The sequence below is a fragment of the Plodia interpunctella genome, chromosome 2, assembly GCF_027563975.2.
Source record: "Plodia interpunctella isolate USDA-ARS_2022_Savannah chromosome 2, ilPloInte3.2, whole genome shotgun sequence".
Lineage (NCBI taxonomy): Eukaryota > Metazoa > Arthropoda > Insecta > Lepidoptera > Pyralidae > Plodia > Plodia interpunctella.
The window spans coordinates 2744372-2763249 of NC_071295.1; the positions used below are offsets into that span (position 1 = coordinate 2744372).

The following is an 18878-nucleotide window of genomic DNA, read 5'->3' on the forward strand; positions in this document are numbered from 1 at the left end:
TTGTTCAATTTATCGCGAACATATCGCGTGCTTATAGTGACGATTTGGGCGGTTTATAGTTTCGTGCGCCCGGTTGCATTTATCGGTTAAAGCCGATTCCGCGTCCATAAATGTGGGGACTCACTTAATCGTTTCAAATTGTCTCAGCTGACGACCTAACGACCCACCCATCCGGCGAAGAGGTGACCGTCGCAGGCCTTCACTCCATCTTACCAAAAGAGCACGGCAACAAGTTCTACGAGCTACAAATACTGCATCATCACGACAAGGATGTGTCTGCTATCGCCTCCTGGGATTCCTCTATACATGACTCGCAATACCTTAACCGAATGACTGAAGGTATTTTGAGTTTTACATATTTTTCATTTTATTTCTTAGCAAGTCCTATCCTATCTATAATATATAATATATAAATATATTATAGATATAATATATAAATATATATATATCCTGTCTATAAGTATGTGACTTAATGATAATGATCTGCATATGAGCAGTCCAAACAATCTGCTCTCATTTTCAAGACACTGTTAGGGCTAGCTCTTATATAGAAGCTAAACAAAAATGATTCTTAAATGTACCTGACAAAACATAGGAGGTAAATTGCAATATAACATGCATGATTGTTACGAAAACAGAAGTATACAGGTAGTATGGTATACGGGTTGGGAACAAAACAGAACAAAAACAGTTTGAGAAAACAGACCAAATAGTCAAAGTAGACCAAACAAGAAAATAGACTGATCGTTCCGGAAGGTTTATTGGCATTATCAAATTTAGGATTTGCAACGGAGGATTTATTCCGCATATCTTATATAAAAAATAAATTAGATTTGATCTAATTGTTTTTTTTTTAAAGCCAATGAACGCGTGTACCTGATACTGAAAGTGACCGTGCGATTGTCGCACCCCGCGCCGATGGATCTCATACTTAGGAAGCGGCTGGCTCTCAACATTTACAAGCGACAGAGCCTCACTGACAGGATCCGGAAGAAGATTGTGAGGTAAGTCTCAGCTTTGAGATCTAACTTAAACTTCCAAAACATTATTTTGTTAGCGGTCACTATATAACTTCCCAGGTTGTTATTACTCATGAGTGTCTATCATAAGAGTTGTTTCTTGAGCTATAAAACGTACGAGGCCAAAGCCTGCCTTGCCACTTTTTCTTCCTCAATTAACTACAACCTTAGATGGTAATTCATTAACTTGCCTATATTTCTTAACGCCATCAAGTCGATCCATTAGTACATAGTAACTCTTATTTTTGAACTTTTACATGCATGCACGTTATATGGACAAATTGTGAATTATTAAATATTCGCGTTCACAAAGCTTTTTGCTAATAAATAACAATCTAACATGCTTTCTAATTAGATGATCGTTTATGTTTATTATTATCTATAATCTGACTGTTGTTATCATAACAAACTAACCCAACGGCTGACTTATATACCGAGTAGTGACATCTACAGGACCGACCAGCTGACGCAAACGGGCGTCACGTACGAAGTGGTTTCGAATATCCCCAAGGCATCTGAAGAGCTGGAGGAGAGGGAAAGTTTGGCGCAGATTGCGGCCACTGGGGAGGAGGCCAGTGCGGCCGATGGCGAGACTTATATTGGTGATATATACTTTTTTTAAAATAATTACAACTTTGCCAAAATACCACCTTGTACAGTACTCGGTTTAAACGTTTCCATCATCTATCACTAGCCGCATATATAATACTTATGTAATATTTTTTTGTGTGCAATTTTAGTGGTAATTTCGGGATAAAAAGTACCCTATGTGTTATTCCAGGTTATTTCTTACCCGTGTACCAAATTTCATAACATTCGTCTAGAAGATAATGCGTGAAGAGGTAACAAACTAACTTTACTTAGTTGGGATTATAAATAAAATATATAAGAAGACACAAATATAATAATAGTAATCTTTAAACTCATAATATTATCTACTTATTAGTACCTAAATCTATAACAACAGAAGCTGTACATGTGACTTAATGATATTGATATGCATATGAGCAGTCCAAACAATCTGCTATCATTTTCAAGACACTGTTAGGGCTAGCTCTTATATAGAAGCTAAACAAAAATGATTCTTAAATATACCTGACAAAACATAGGAAGTAAATTGCAATATAACATGCACAGTATTGATTTGAATAACATTATTATTTGTTTCAACGCGGACAAAATTTTCATGTGATATAACTCGCATTCATCAGAGAAATACACAAGAGGCGTGAGCGCAGTGGAGAGCATCCTGACTTTGGACCGGTTGCGTCAGAGCGTCGCCGTCAAGGAGTTGGAGCAGGCACGTGGCCAGCCTATCACTATGCGCAAGACCGCTTCTGTGCCTAACTTCTCGCAGGTGAGCGTGTGCTAACTTCACTTACCACTGTCATTGCACTCACCATGGACTGAGATTTCCAACCGTAGACAGAGAAACTTATAAATCCTGTCATATCTTCAATTTCGATTATACGAGAGAGACATGTACATGTTAGAAATACATGAGAAGAAACCTGACAGTCTTAATATCTTTAGTTCCTCACCATGTGCCCAGTTTCACAAGGCCCAAACTGATAGCTAAAATAATGACAAAATGAATAATGGGTTACCATTGTGATTTTCGAAACTTCAAACTATCTTTTTAACATTATTAAAAATATTGATATATACGTTCGAGGCATTTATATTATTCACTACATTTACTGGTTACAATGCCATGGAATGTGCAAACATAAATGAATACACAGAAGTGAATTGAGTAATGTTTCACTTTGGAGAGCTAGACCGTATTTGTTATCCAAAATTGATGAAATAGTTAAGTTCCAATTAAAATTCAGATTAAAATACTGATAGTAGCACATAGATATCAATTCACTGATAACTAGGTTAGAATCACAACATTTTATTCCATCAGCTCCATTTATAACAGTACTTTGTTATATAAAATTACAAATTATTATTTTTTATACTGCACTTAAGTTTTCTGCCATAAAATATGCTACATGCCAAGTTAAGTGAAGTGCTACATGGGCTTATTGGTCTTCACTAATCTGATTCGTCGAGTTGACATGCAAAGAAAGACGTGAAAGCCAATGTAATAGTTTCCTGGTGATTTGGCATAGTTTTGGCGTGAAAATAGTTCAGTAAGCCAATTTATTTAATATTCATAAATTGTCGTAAGCTAAACACTGCGTTCTATAAGTTACAAGCTATTCGATGTTGTTGCCACTTGATTTCACTGAAATAACTTAGTAAACGCAAACAGTGTAACATGTAGTACATTGTATAATAACATTGTTATTTAAATCTACTATAGGACGCTCACTAACACCTAGGATATTAACGAAGTACATGTTATTTAGTATCAATAAAATCTTTTCAACTTTTTCATCATATTAAACGTTGTATAGGTCGAGATTGTGGAAGTAAACAATGTAATTATTCAGCAGTGAAATAATAATGAAACTTCCCATGAACCTAACATCGACACATAAACAGTTAAAACTTCTACGTCTAATTTACCGCGAAAAAAAGTATAGATTAAAATTGATACTGAATAGCATTTAGATGTCGCAAAGCTTGCTAACATGTGTGTTGCTACGCCAGCTGTCGCAGGCGCTGGAGGCGGCCAAGAACGGAACCAACGTGAGTCTTGCATGGCCGACACGCTGTCTTTAACTTTAAGTCTATACACTGTTAGTATCGCAATTTCATTAATATTAAGCAAAAAATGCAAACAGCAGACAACAAACTCAATACGTTAATTTTATCGCGAATCGCGTCAAGAGAAATGGATAGTGAGAACGAAGGCGCGAAATATCTCTCGCGTTTCGCGCGAGTATATTTGGTGCCTTATACTCTTGTCAATGCATGAGAACGTTTTCCAATAAGATACAATACGGCTACATAAGCCACATGCAAGCACACCAACGAGTACAAAATTGTTGAAGTTGTCGCCATAATAGAAATCAGTCGGACATCATCGTCGTTTTTATCTATGTGATCTATCTATATACATCTATTTAGATAAAAACGACGTTTCCATTCTGGTTTGTGAAAACAAATACTGCTACAAATGAGTCTTTTGGTATGCGCCAAATCACTTAGATTGACCAATTCGCCGCGGTTCAAACTCATGTAAAGCGAGAAAGAGCGATATGTTGCGTGTCAGTTGTTTCGAAATGGATACGTGAAACGTGGATGTTGTAAGTTATTGGCGGGAGCACTGGAACCGAAAGTCTTAATAGCCTTAACTTTATTTTATTACTTTTAACTGACTTAGGTATTATTTAATTTTTTTTTACTGGGCTCTCGGTTCATCTAAACCCTGATTAGTAATTGTGTCATCTTACTATTCTGAAGAATCACTTTGCACTTTTCAATTTACTACTTTATGTAGGTAGATACATAGTTGTTGTGTCAATGTTGTGGCTTTTTATTCTGTAATATCATTGTTTTTCTAGTCTTATTGGTTTAATCCATCTAGTTAAATTATGACGGTGTTCTTTTTATTATTTTTTTCACTCACATAGTAGTAGTACCTTTTTTCAGCGGTTGTAATATGCAAATGTATGTTGTAGTTTTAGAAATGTTGGTGCCCTGTATATTATTCATCTATTTTTGTAAATATTTTCTTTGGAGTTCGTCTAAAAGCCAGGCTGTGGATTGCATCTGCAATTTTACAACGGTACATTTTTTATTTTTTTTTGTAATTGGTTTTGGATTTCAAACTCTGATAATATTATGCATTCTATTTTGCGTAGTAAATTACTAAGTAAGCAAAGAAAAATGCTGTTCGTATTAAGATCTTACGTTCATCCTAGAAAAGTGTAGCAAGTTCAGTAAATGTAGTTAACATTTAATTTACACTATTATGTAAATATTCTTTTTAATTATTTTATTTACCAATATACTTATTATGCACTATATTTACAATGTTCTCCGATTTTCTCAAAAATATCATAGATAACAAAAAAAATGAACATTTCAGATCATGCGTCTGGACTCCTCGTTGGAATCGCTGGCCGGGCTCGCTTCGGGTCGTTCCGGCAGCGTCGCCGACCTCGTGGACGAAACGCCACGGCGTACGGTCCACAGGCACTCGTACGCGGCGCCTGTGCATAGTGACCCAGATATGCCGACACCGACCAAACCGTTTGGACTAGGTGAGTTGGACATTAAGAGGGATAGCATACTGGGTAGTGGTTGGATCGGTGGTTATTATTGGCTTTTGTTAATTCATTATTATTGTGTGTGAAATTTTGTGTGCTATATTGTTTCCGTAATTCTAAACTTTTTTTAGTACAAAATTTTGTGGTGTAAGTGAGGTAATACATTATCTAAATTATAGTTCAAGTACGTTCAATCGATACAACTACTATTCACTTAACTTTATTGAATTGACGTCTTGTTATGTACGTGATGATAATAACATTTTTTCCTTTACAGCGTAAGCGACATAATTATAAGATACAGCGACAATACTCCTATACTTCCAATACATTCATTTTCTGATTTCTGTCATTCATACAAATCACACATCTTGTCATGCCTACAGTATCGTCCGGGCACTAGTGCGTGCAATAGTAAATAAACGGCACATACAAAAGTTGATTATAACCAAGCATAGTGTGTTGAAGTTTGCAAAAAGTTGACAACTGTATTTTAGTAATTAGTGCACCAAAGTAGCATATGGATACATGACAATATATACATTTGTACAGATTAAAACTATGCACGATAGATGCCTTAGAATAGTTGGTTATAACCGAATTAATAATGGGTTTTTGGGTCAAATTATATTATTCTAAAATGTAGGCTCATCTCAACTCATAACAAAACATCCACGTCTTCATAACTTCACGATTACATTTTATTTCAACTTGCTTTGTGGCAATGCTATGGCTCAATCTATCTCTTTCTTCTCCCATCTATATTTATCTAAACCATGACTTCCTGTATTATGTTGAGTGATTATCACTCTAATGAATTATTCATTTAAATTTTGCTGTTCTTTGAGAACTTTTTTATCTGAATGGTGTTCCTCGCACGATTTTTATGCTTGCTATTTACTATTTTTTAAATCTTATTCTTATAAAAATGTATTTTCTTATATCAATCAAAACACGTACAATATATAGAGCCCATTCACTTTTGAAACGTCTCAAAGAATGTTACGGCTAAGAAAATTATCCCGGCTTTAACTAACGTTGTATTTTCTGTATCTTCACCCCGCTACCTTCAGGCTCGTTCCTATCAGGTAAACAGCGACAATAATATGGTCTTGAATCGGAATGGCAATGTATGGCGAAATTATTAGACGAATGTTCATGCAACGAGAACGACCAAAAATAGATGTGTTGTGATCATTGTTCGAACTGTTTTATGTAACCCGTTGATTGGCTATTTATTCAAAACACAACAATCTATTGGCTACCTTTCTATGACTAATTCTTCACTGAACAAAAGTATCGTTTCAAATGTAAAACAAATAGATACAAAATTAGACCCTATGTATTGGCTGTTAGGTGGAAAATTAAATGCAAGCTATAAGCATCAAGCTTCTGTCGTTGTGTTAATTGTATTGTTGGTTTGCAAGTATATTTTCATTTGCATGGACCAAGCATGACCTGTCTTATTATTCCCTCCTCCTTCCCTCTTCGTTACTATCTGCTGTGGGTTTCAAAGCCGAATATTGCTTTCGGAATAGTAATCAAGTGTAATATACTGCTTCTGACCTATAACATTAAGGGATTTTTATCAAGAGACTTAACTCATGTTGAGATCATTAGTATACTATTTTGTTTAGTAACGTAAAAATTAAATACAGTCGAAATTCAACAACTTTCAAAAACTTGAAAGGCAGTTCTGTAACAGTAGTACGTAATTATGTAGATATAGTCAATTACCAAAAGTAGGATTGTGTGTGTACGTTCTAGGTCAAAATGCATGTAAAATGTAGCAACTTGCAATCTGTATTAATGACAAGGATGTTGATAGAAAAAGTATTGAAAGCATGGTTAGACTTGTATTGTGTAACATAGGTGTGTAAATTGTGTACGTGATGGTGATTTCACGAGCTAACCTGATAAAATATGTTAGCTCTTTAATATGACCAATTTGATTTATTTTAGTCTAAAAATACTATATTACCTAATTCAATAATTTGATGTCGTATTAAATAATAGTTAAATAATTTCTCAATAAAGATATTTTGCAATTGAATACTTTAATTTGTATAATTTACAATTTGGAAATTGTATTTTGGAACAGTAAAATTTATAGTATATTTTTATTTATTGTATAAATGAAAGACAGAAATCTTGATGATCTAGGATGACATTGCAGCGGCGTGGTACTGACGTGTTCGTAACTGTTTCTATTGCAGCTCGTCCAACGTTCCTAAACTTGAATTTGAACCTGAACTCACTGCGACTGCAAACGCCCAACAAGTGTACGTCAATAACTGAAAATATCGTAGATCACTAGTTTGGCTTGTTTCAGTTTTGTTCTAAATTTTGTTTGTTAAACATTTCTGAATTGACATTTTCGAAATTGATCTGTTCTGTGTTTTGTATTCCTGACTACCTTGTATTCCTGCACACATTTCCAAACAGCACTAAACAGAATGCTTTGAATTTTGAGATGATAATCATATCAGAAATCTACTTTTGATATTGATATGTCTGCGATAACATTAACTTTAATTCTGATCATGACCCTTTGTCAATCGTAACATTGTGTGTGCTACTCTACGTCACTTGTATACATTTCGAATATGCCAATTCATTATTAAACTTATAGGTACAGTTGGACGTGTGATTTAATTTTAATTTGCTCATACATCATCGACGTTCTTCTTCAGCCACATCGGCATGAGTCATTATTTAGCATGAATTGGTTCAAGAAATTGTGATTTGTGTTAGCGAAGATTATTTATTTTATTACTTTACAAGTTCATATGTAGTTTTAAGGTTTAATTTGTGTTTAATTTTATCGGACTGAGGCATATGTGCGAAAATACATGAATATTGTCAATGTCCACTTATGGCGGCGTTTGTTACTTTGTTTTGTTGTTTAATATTTGCACTGTTAATTCATTCCTTATTTTTGTCACAGCCGCACTCTGAGAAGTTTAGTCGTTAAAAAGTATACACATATTTAATAAATGATTTTTTAAAGTACAGATAAATCACGCTGATAGAGATGCTCTTCAAGATAGCAACGAGGAATGTATTACTTAAAAGTGTGAAAACATTCTCCGAGTAAGGCCGTGGCAAGAAATTGTAATAAATTACTTTCTTTCACACAAAAAAGCAATGCAAATATAAAAGCAGTAGTAGTAGTAGAGAGTGTTACGCTGGTAAAATTTCATTTTGATGCTACTTACTTTAACTGTAGGATTTGTGGTGTTTCTTGCAAATTTAGAATTTGTCTTGAACGAAATCCGGTTGATTTTGCAGCGTCTCCGGCGAGTGGCAAGCTAGGGCTGCGTATGACGACGTTGCACGAAGAGCCAGGACGGCGTAACGATGATGATTCCCATTCGGAACCAGAATCCGCGCCTAATGATGAACTTACAACACCGCGGTCACATGTAAGTTATCTTAATAACTATACACTTTGTGTATGGGAAACTGCACACTGGACTGCTATTTGAGTCGAAGATGTAAAGGAATGCCAGGCAGCCCACGATAGAAAAGGTTGGCGTAGACGGAAGGCCTATATAGCCTATAGCTATTTATGACTTACGGAAGGCTGCAGATGGTGATGGGAAGTTGTACCTACTTCTAATGATTCGTTATTCTGAAATATGTGCATTTTCATCATATCATTTGAAGTGGCTTGATTTATCGGATCGAAGAATGATAAATTCTTGTTTCAGCGTACCCGCGCCAGAGCGACACCTCGTGGCTTTCTACCAACTTCCAAGACGCTAGACTCTCTACACGAACTGGCCTGTGAAAGAGTACCAAGCAAAAACTCACCCTCAATATCATCCAGTGGTTACGGTAATAACTTTGATTCCTATTGATTTTTCATCATTTATTTCATTAATTTTAAATAGTACATATTTCGATTGATCTAATAGAAGTGAGCTCCAATGTAAATAATGTTTTGTATGTTTTTTTTTGTTCAGGCTCACAAGCAGTATCATCAACGAACCTAACCAACGATGACACACTATCAATCCGAAGCATGTCCGTCGACGACACTCCAGACTTTGACAAAACCATGGACTACACCCACATAAGTCGAACAAAAACGTCAATGGCCGGTCTAAGGAACGAAATCACTGAACTAAGGAACGACATAAGTGAACTGAAGAATGAGATAGTTGAATCAAAGAACGAGTTAGAAGATACGTCGTACGAGAAAGTTAAAACGCCCGTGTTGACTCCAGGCGCGAAGAGAATCAATCCGTTTTTGAGGGATTGCGACGAAGTAAAGGAAGATAAGAGTGTGATGGTGGACCCGCTTGGGGCTATTCCAGTGGAGAATCACGTGGTTGTGTCTAGTCAAAATAAAAGTAGCGATCCTGTGCATGTCAATGGGGAAGTGTTGCATGAATCTTCGTTTGGTTAGTATTCATTTCTTTTATAATTTTATAAAAATAGATATTTTTTTAGAAATAGTTTATATCTATACTATTATTATAAAAAGGTAAAGAGTTTGTGAGTTTGTATGTTTGAGGCGAGTAATCTTCGAAACTATCGAACCGATTTAAAAAATTCTTTCACCATTAGAAAGTTACATTATCCAAGATTGGCTATAGGCTATATTTTATCACAAAATTCCAACCAGAGCGAAGCCCCGGGCAACATCTAGTCTATCATGGGTGGGGTATAGGGTGATTTTCACCCTAGCTCAGGCAACATTTATTTTTATACTTTTTGTTATACATGTGCTATTGTAACATAGCTATTAAGATATGAATTAAGATATATAAGATATGAATGAAGCTATTGAATGAAGATTTTATTTATTTATTTATCTATCATATAATAAATCTATAAACTAGTCTATGTCTGTACATAAGAGATATTCATGAAATATATTAATATTGAAAACTGGAGAATGACAATGGCATTAATAGGAGGAGAATATATTCGATCAAAATAAGTTTCGATTTGTAACTTTCGACAAGTATTTTACATGATGATTGGGACAGTAGACAGTCGGCTGACATTATTATTAACTACTATAGTAGTCTCTCTCATCTTTTCCATTTATACTACTTTAGGAAATAAGCCTATTCAATCGATTATAGGAGAGGTTGAAATCGAGTCGGTGAGTTCAGAGCAGTCGAGTCACGATTGCGAGAGGAGTCGGGAGGCGTCGTCGGTCGGCGAGAGCGACTCCGCTTCTCCCGGGCCTGACCACGGCATCGTCAAAACTCAGCTGCCGGCTGGGAAGGTGAGATGTTTATTGTTTTTATTTCCATATGATGATTGCACTTGAACCGAGATTAGGGTAGTCGAATAAATAAATATATTAGGACAAATCACACAGATTGAGCTAGCCCCAAAGTAAGTTCGAGACTTGTGTTATGGGATACTAACTCAACGATACCATATTTTATAACAAATACATATATAGATAAATATCCAAGACCCGGGCCAATCAGAAAAAGATCATTTTCCATCATGACCCGACCGGGGATCGAACCCGGGACCTCTCGGTTCAGAGGCAAGTAATTTACCACTGCGCCACCGAGGTCGTCAGCATGGCACTTTATTGTAAATATTTGATAAAAAAGTTACAAAATAATATTTAGTTCCCTCATAATTACCTTGAATATAGAGTATTATGTATAATATATTGTATCCATACTAATATCATAAATGTGAAGCTGCTTGTCACGCTTTCTCGGCTAAATTGCTGGGAAGATTTTGATTAAATTTAGAATAAACATATGTAATGAAACTTGGTCAAACATAGGCTACCGCGGGCAGATCTGCAGGCAACGGCTAATATCACATAACGTTTTTGTCAGGTGGTTCGACGTCGAGCGGGCGCTAACAGGAATTCCCGGTCGGGCGCCAACCGGCCGAAGTCCGCGATAGAGACCTCCACGCACGTCATTCGGCCGTTAGATCACACGCCGGCCTCCTCTACTGAGAGGATCGGAGACGGTGAGTCAAAGGCGTGTTTTGTCTTAAACAATCAATTTATTATTTATTTTATTATTGTATCAAATGGAGTGAAATAAATAAATAAATGGACAACACTCAACGGCCTACATTAGACACTAATTTTAGGTTTATCGCGGGTCCGAAGGATCTAAATAAAGGCCTCTGGGTGCCAGAATATATAATGAAGGGGAAAACTGCGAAAGAGATGATTTGGATGATTTCCTGCGGGGTTGGCAGCAAGCAAGCAACCACTAGAGGTTCTTGGAAATAGGGGAGGCCATTGCCCAGCAGTTGGATATAACAAAAGGCTAGAAAAAGAAAAGTAATACTGTGTGTATTCCAGACGAATCATCAGAAAGCCATTGCGGGCGAGGGTCGGTGGTCCCGGAGTGGATGACGGTGGGGGAGAGCGTGTCGCTGCGCCTCAGCAGCAGCACGGGCGTGGTGGCCTACATCGGGGCCACGCACTTCGCGCCCGGCGTCTGGGTGGGCGTCGCTCTGGACGCGCCCACAGGTTTGTTACACTTCCCTGCTGTGGAATAGTATAAGAATTTGTCACATAGTATAAAATAACGTCGGTTCCTTCTGTCTGTCCATTAATAAACTACGCAACGGATATTGATGCGGGTTTTTTTATTAGATGAGTGATTCAAGAGGAATGTTTGTATGTATATTATATATAACATGCATATTATTGCATCTGGGTGACAAACAATTTGAAATAAATTGATTCACTTATTTTTTTAAAGTCTGTTGAAATCTTCCTTTTTCACAAATTCCTGTCCATATCAGCATGTGACCATCGGCAGAAAATCATATCTTTATAATATCTAGTAACATAATTGGCAGAAATATTTTAAATTTGTTTCTATTCTAGTCCTTTGTATTCGATGGGACATTAACACGTATCAATGATCACTCGTCAGGCAAAAACGACGGGTCTGTGGGCGGCAGCCGGTACTTCAGCTGCCCGCCGCGGCACGGCATCTTCGTGCGGCCCGACAAGCTGGCCGCCGACCGCCGCGGCCGCTCCGCGCGCGCCTTCCGCGACTCCGAGCTCAAGCGCGCCGCCACCAAGGGTACGCCCACACACACACACACCACTCCACTCCACACCCTCCACTCCACACCCGACCTCGCTTCCGCTTCCGTCTAAAGACAGATAGTACTACTACTGTAAATCATGTTTTTACAAATATATTTATTTGCAAAAACATGATTTACATTTTTGTACTATGTGGAACAATGTGTAGTAGTCTAGGATAGTCAAATTCCGAACACGGAGGCGATCGCTCCCGCAGGAATCGATAGCACCTCCGGATAGCGAACGGGCGTAGTGGGTATGCGACACGGCTGTCACAGTCTATAATACATACAGTCGTCTTGGTGCGATCACTCCGCGGAAGCCTTCCACGGGACAGAGCTTTCTAATAGCGTGTCTAATTGTAAGGACCAATACAACGTCTAGCTATATGCGCGATACAGAATCCTTCAGTGTGTATAAAACAGGACAATAAGTGTGATATAATTTCAATAGAGGCACCTCTTTAACAAGCAATTCGACAATTGTTCATGAGAGACATGACCACAGTATCACAACATCATGTTCTGTGCGTTTTGTTTTCTAAACAACTAACGCCTTTATTGATCTACTCATTAAAATTTAATTTTATACTTTTACAAAAATATGTGCGCGAATAGCTGCACGATATTAAAAATAAAAATTGTTATAAATAAAATAATGTCGGCTATTATTAACTTTTATCTTGTGTTTCTTGTGCAGAAAATTATTTTAAAAGAAGATTTAAAATACCTATAGAATTCATATTAAGAACAAGTTATAAGGAAATATTTTAAGGTTCGTTGCTATAAATATTATTTGGGTAGATAGAATTGGTATAGTATATAAGTATTATAGTTAATATATGCATAGATAGGCGGACCACTGTGTAGCTTGAAGAATACAAAAATCTTTTGATATTATTTCACAATCATATACGCTACTTTATCTTACTAGAGCGTACATTTTTCGGTTATATAAAGTTTGACTTCTGTATGTATTTAATTTACGTTTTTATCAAAAACGCCTGTTATTTCTATATAAAAAAGGATTCTTACATTTTAGTGGTGGTCCCCTATAAGTAGTTAGTAGTTATAATTAGTTCGCAGGTAATGTATTTTTATCTAGGTAGTTCTTTATAATATAATTCCCTCTTTCATTTCCAGGAGAGGGCCTACATAATCTGCACAGATCGCGGAGTCGCGGCGAGAGTATAAACGCCGTTGGCACCAAAACTAGAAGCAAATAAACTCGCCTCAATTCGTCCCTGTCCTCCCAAGTCGAGTAACGGACCGAATTTACAAGAACGTCCAGTTCTCGTCCACTCTGTACTTGTATAGTGAACCAGTTTTTTTGTTGCAGTCGTGTAACGCATATGGTGCTTTGTATGTATTGTAGTGTTACGTTTCGTTCATTACCGCCTCGGTAAAGCAATATCTGATGCCTTTTTGTTGACTTTTATATCGTTGTTGGACCGCTGTTGTTGGAGGAACAGCGTCTCCCGCTCGTTGACGCTCAACGCCGCGACGACGACGCGAGTTCCGAACGTTCGAGAATGTTTTTAATGAATCCGACTTTTTATTCTTTGACTAAGTAAATTTATTTCTATTGAATATGTAAATAGAATTGATAATTGTGATTTAATTTTATTATCATTTCATTTCGATGTAAATATGTGAATTTTTGTGTGTGTATTATTATTTAATTTAATAATTTAGAACCAATGAAATTTTTGTGATCGATGATGTTAAGATTCGATGGATTATTTGTATAGGATTTTTTACTGTATAGTTTGTGGTATAGACGCGATCGTAAATTATTTATGTGTTTCGCTCATAGACCTTGCTTTTCTTGTCTATGGTGTGTCCAGTTTTATATTCTGCCAGGAATATAAAATCTGTTCGCAAACTTTCAATCTAACACTCCGCTTAAAGCATTTCAAAATCGATTATAACTTTTACAGTACATGTTCGTACTTTTATCGTCTTGCTCAGAAGCATTTTGTGTTTTACACACGATTGCCGATTTTAAATGTGATAGTTTATTTCTTGCCACGTAATCTACGAATATATATTTTTTTTATTTCGACTTGGATTTATCTTTTCACTGTCTCAAGTAGAGTTTTATGAAATCGTCCAATATTACATCTTCGTCCTTAAAAAGACTTGTACTTAGTACACAACCATTTGACGGATTGCCGAAGCCCTGACTTTTATTGATATACTGTTGCGCGCAAGTTATGAGCGAACGAGCTAAAATTTTATGTTTGATGACCATTTCTACAAAAAGGTTGTTAAATTTTACTAGATTATAATGATTCAGAGTAAAATAAAATGTCATAATAAGCTTATCACTTGCGCCGAAGATTTATCGATTAAGTTGTGTAGGTATCTAAATAAGGGGTTATGTAAAATATGAGTAGTCTTAAACAATGTAAATTAAACATCACTCTTAAATTGTCCTCAATTTAATATTTCCATCCACTGTCGAACAATAATAGGCATTCTGTCTGTGTATTAGAAGGATGACTTCTTAGTCGTGTTTCGTATAGTTATATGAGTGGTAGTTGTTTGGAATATTGGCATTTTTTGGTAAAATATCAAACATAGCGACATTGTGCGCATGTAATCAGTTAGGCGGCCGTTAAACAGTCAATTATATTGCCCAATATGAATGAATGGCAAGAATAATATACCTTGACCAAATTTAAAAGTATTATTTCAAAGTTTTCAAGCTTTATCAAAAGCAGTGACTATTTCATCAAGACAAATAACCTTATTATTTATCCATATTGCACAATATAATCGATGGTCTAGAGGCCGCCTTAGTCCACATCGAGCTCTACGGTGGCCGGGCGATAGTTATAACTCACCTAATGTATATTCCATCCTTTTAGTAATAGTCTCATAAGTACACTAAAAAGTACACAAATAGTTTAACGCCTCGTTGTCTACTAGTATTGTAAGACACTCGAGCGATCATGTAGTTCGCCACTTGCCTCCATTCCTGTAAACATATGTATATTAAACATGTACACGTAAGTTCTACGTATTTACGAAGTTATCAAATTGAATCAGCTGTTTAAACGATGCACTCGAGAATTTAACTCCAATGTTAATGGGAGTCGCGGCTTCGTCGTGAATCGTTTCGTATATAAAACAAATGTAAAATCAGAAAACTGATCTCAGCTATATATGTAACATTTTACTATCGCTGTTTCAAATAAAAAATATGTAATCGTTAGTTGAAGCCGCGGTCTGTATCACTTAGCATGAGTTCTGCAAAGTATCTCTAATCAAAATGATTTTATTCTGCGTTTATTACACGTAGATTGGGACAGCGCCTCTAGCGGTACAAATAGAAAACTTTAGGCGCGTCGTTTCAAGTTCATATTTGGTGTATGTAATAACAATTTCGATGCTTTGTCTACAGTAGATTGTAGAACTCTTACTAGGAGTACGGTATTTTGTAAGCGTTGACTGACATCATATTTGTCACACATAGTTATCACATTTATACATTTATCGAATGCTTATTAGACTGTCGTACTTAAACATTCCATTTTTCTATACATTTAACTAGCAAATTTATGTAGTTTTTCTCTGACGATTAGTTTTAATTACAAACTGACTTAAACAGCATTAATTTTGCATTTTAAGATTTTGACTTTAAATTTATTGACCATTAAACCTAACTAGGGCAGCTCAACGTGTAGTCGAAGTTAAAGAAATAATGAATAACATATTTTGAAATATTGTAGGATGTCTTTGAAATCTCGATGTGCTTAAGTCCAGTAGTTGTAGAACATGGGCAAAGAACCGGAGTAATATCGGAACTGATCGCTTGGTCTTCTGCGGTTTGGCGGCGAGGTACGCACTAGGGCTCCTAGTATTAGGCTAATAGTGACCCTATGAGGTACGCGCTCATTGTAACGTGTCCAACGTAGCGCGCGTACGACTGCGAAATCGCAAAGAGGTCATCGTTTATTGTGGAGATGTTATATTTTTAGATAATACGCAAAATACGAACGAGTCGTGCGTGCTGTACGCTGCACAACGTACACGTGACCGCGTACCATTCAGCGTCATGTAGGTCCTAAAATAATTTTATTAGAAAATAAGCTGACCATGTGCTGTGCTTTTGTTTTAAACAAATAGTATTTAGGTAAATGAAATTATTTGTTTTATTATATTATAATTTTATTTCACGTAGAGGATTTTTGTATTTATTGCAGTCAATTGAAACAAATTTATGAGCTTTTATGATGTTGATGTAATTAGTTTTTTGAAATCGTGCCGCATGTTTCATTTTAGAATTAGAACGAATTATTTTAGTTGCAGTGTTGAAATTGTGTATAAACAAATAAACATAAATCACAAATCATGTATTTCTTATTCTTTTATGTGATAAGCGGGTAGGCAGCTACTTGGTAGCATAGATGGTTGCATCGTCATAATTGTGTACACATTATAAGCATAAAGAGATTTTAATATTTAATAATACAAAAATAGTTCACTTCTAGTGGAAATATTTTTGCCAAGTAGCAATTTGAGTCGACCATCGCTGTCATTATCAATAAATGTATTATAAATTACTCAGTTTTATTTATTTTCTCCTTTTTGATGCATGACCCAATAATAAACTTAGAACGCATGGGGTGAATAGTAAAGAAATAGTAGTTATAGAATTCAATTCGAAGTGTAAACTAGACTTCACAGGGTAAAACAAGTAGAGAGAATATTGAATTGAAATATAGCGTCCAAAACCGTGAAATAATAAGTACGCTATAAATCGAATACCTATATGCTAAAACGATTTTATACCATGTCAATGTTGCCTACTATATGAAAAAAGGTACCTATCTAGAGATACAATTTTTATGCATTGCCTTCGGTATTGCATTTTATATTTTCTCAGAGAGAGACAAGCAAGCTTTGTAAGTAAGCATAAAATAGTCGAAGACACTGCAAATTTATACTTTATAGACAAGAAATGTAAACTTTTCAATAAAATGTAAAAGCAGCTATAAACATCTCTTATTTATTACATTCCCATTACTTTATAACGAACATTAGGCTATTTTTATTGTTAACAAAATACTGGTTATTCCTTTGATTTCCCTAAGCTACGTTTGCTCTGTGCATTTATAGAAAGAATTCGCAGCATTCCATATTTTATCGACTAAATTAATTATTATGCCATTGTCAACCTGTAACTGAATTATATAATAATAGCAGATATAAACATACCTTTCAAGTTAGAAATGAAAGCGATACAAATATATATCGGTTAATAAGCAAAAAAGAAATTGTTACATGGCTACGGCTAGGCTATGTCTGTAACCAGCTGACGTGATAGTGGCGAAATTTCTGAAACCATAAAATGTATAACTATGTATGTCACTTTAAAAGTCCATTCAAAAGAATCTAAGATTTAGGTCCTGTTTGCACTGCGTTATTTCACCGAGAGGAATTTATATATTCCGCACTCGTACTATACTTTATCGTGAATTTTTACTGCCTTGTGCGTATTTCTAGTAAGATTCAATGTGTCCGGGAGAGAAATAAACCGCGCGGTGAAATATCGCACTGCGGGTAGGACCTAAATCTTAGAATTTGCTCGCTTGTCAAAACAACTACTTCCCTGGTACGTGAATTGGCTTTTACAGATCCATGTTAACTATTGTAATATTAAATATGTGTTTAGTCTGCGGCGACTGTATAAGTTCTTGTAACGTAATATCTATTGAATTTTTCATTTCCAAATCGCTCCAGCGTGTGGCTCGCGCCACCGGCCAGCAAGGAGACAGTTGGCCTCATTCGCGACGTCGCCCGAGTGTCATCTGTGGTGGAGGCACGGGGGGCGGCGCCGCGGTCTCCTGGCACGCGCCTTGCTCACTTACCGTCGGTACCATCCGCAAAAGTGGTTGACAAAAACATAAAAAGTATTTAGCTAATATGTGCTAAATATGTGTCTTAATCTCTTTCACTTTCCACCTAAAGGTTGGCTGGAAGAAATTGCTTTTCGGCTCATTTGAATACAAAGTTATAACTCAAGCGGTCCTCGGGCTCCGATGTAGCTTCCTCCTAAATTGTAGAATTAGGGAAATATCGCATATATTGTTGGTTAATATTTGGTAAAAGAGCATTTTGCATATTTCTGATTTTTAGCAGTCTCAGCTTCTCATTGAAAAAGACAAAATATTTTTTTAAAATAAATACATTCCACTGATACTAAAACATAAATCCGAAATGTTTGCATAAATACTTATTTTGGAATAATCTCGCATCATTATATATAAATGCAATTGTATAATAAGTATTAATAAATAGTATTTTGACACATTATGGCGATGGTAATTTTTTCCAACTATATGCCAAAATAACTGAACGCGCTAAGGGTTCCAAATACCTACTGTTAAAAATGCGGTCGATTGAACCAATTTTATGCCCAAAATGAAAATATTTTTTATAGCTGTAATAAAGGGCTTTTTATTGACATTTTATCTGTACACTCTACACCATCTATTTTTGTATAGTAGGTACCTACCGATAGCTCGTTACAAAGGAGACAGCGTGCTATAATGGCCCGCTACCGAACTTGCGTGACTTGCCTTTTGCTAAGCTTTGCTCAAAGCAAGGCGGCTCAAAAAGGTTCCGACTCCCA

At 36.1% G+C, this 18878-nt stretch overlaps 1 protein-coding gene across 8 annotated transcripts in view; it reads left to right on the forward strand.

Annotated features, from left to right (window-relative positions):
* Positions 1-16806, forward strand: part of Khc-73 (Kinesin heavy chain 73) — a 102532-nt gene extending 85726 nt beyond the window's left edge. The window contains exons 24-39 of one of the 8 annotated variants that reach the window (XM_053753173.1): positions 148-339; positions 860-1004; positions 1461-1621; positions 2231-2376; positions 3624-3662; positions 5008-5182; positions 6262-6276; positions 7405-7470; positions 8480-8613; positions 8902-9028; positions 9157-9597; positions 10288-10433; positions 11014-11152; positions 11496-11666; positions 12079-12231; positions 13379-16806. In XM_053753173.1, coding sequence (XP_053609148.1) covers positions 148-339; positions 860-1004; positions 1461-1621; positions 2231-2376; positions 3624-3662; positions 5008-5182; positions 6262-6276; positions 7405-7470; positions 8480-8613; positions 8902-9028; positions 9157-9597; positions 10288-10433; positions 11014-11152; positions 11496-11666; positions 12079-12231; positions 13379-13461 — 2333 coding nt within the window. In that variant the 3' untranslated portion in view covers positions 13462-16806. The remainder of the gene's footprint in view (positions 1-147; positions 340-859; positions 1005-1460; positions 1622-2230; positions 2377-3623; positions 3663-5007; positions 5183-6261; positions 6277-7404; positions 7471-8479; positions 8614-8901; positions 9029-9156; positions 9598-10287; positions 10434-11013; positions 11153-11495; positions 11667-12078; positions 12232-13378) is intronic. The other 7 variants (XM_053753183.1, XM_053753193.1, XM_053753209.1 and 4 more) reach the window with 7 other exon arrangements.
* Positions 16807-18878: the final 2072 nt, after the last annotated feature.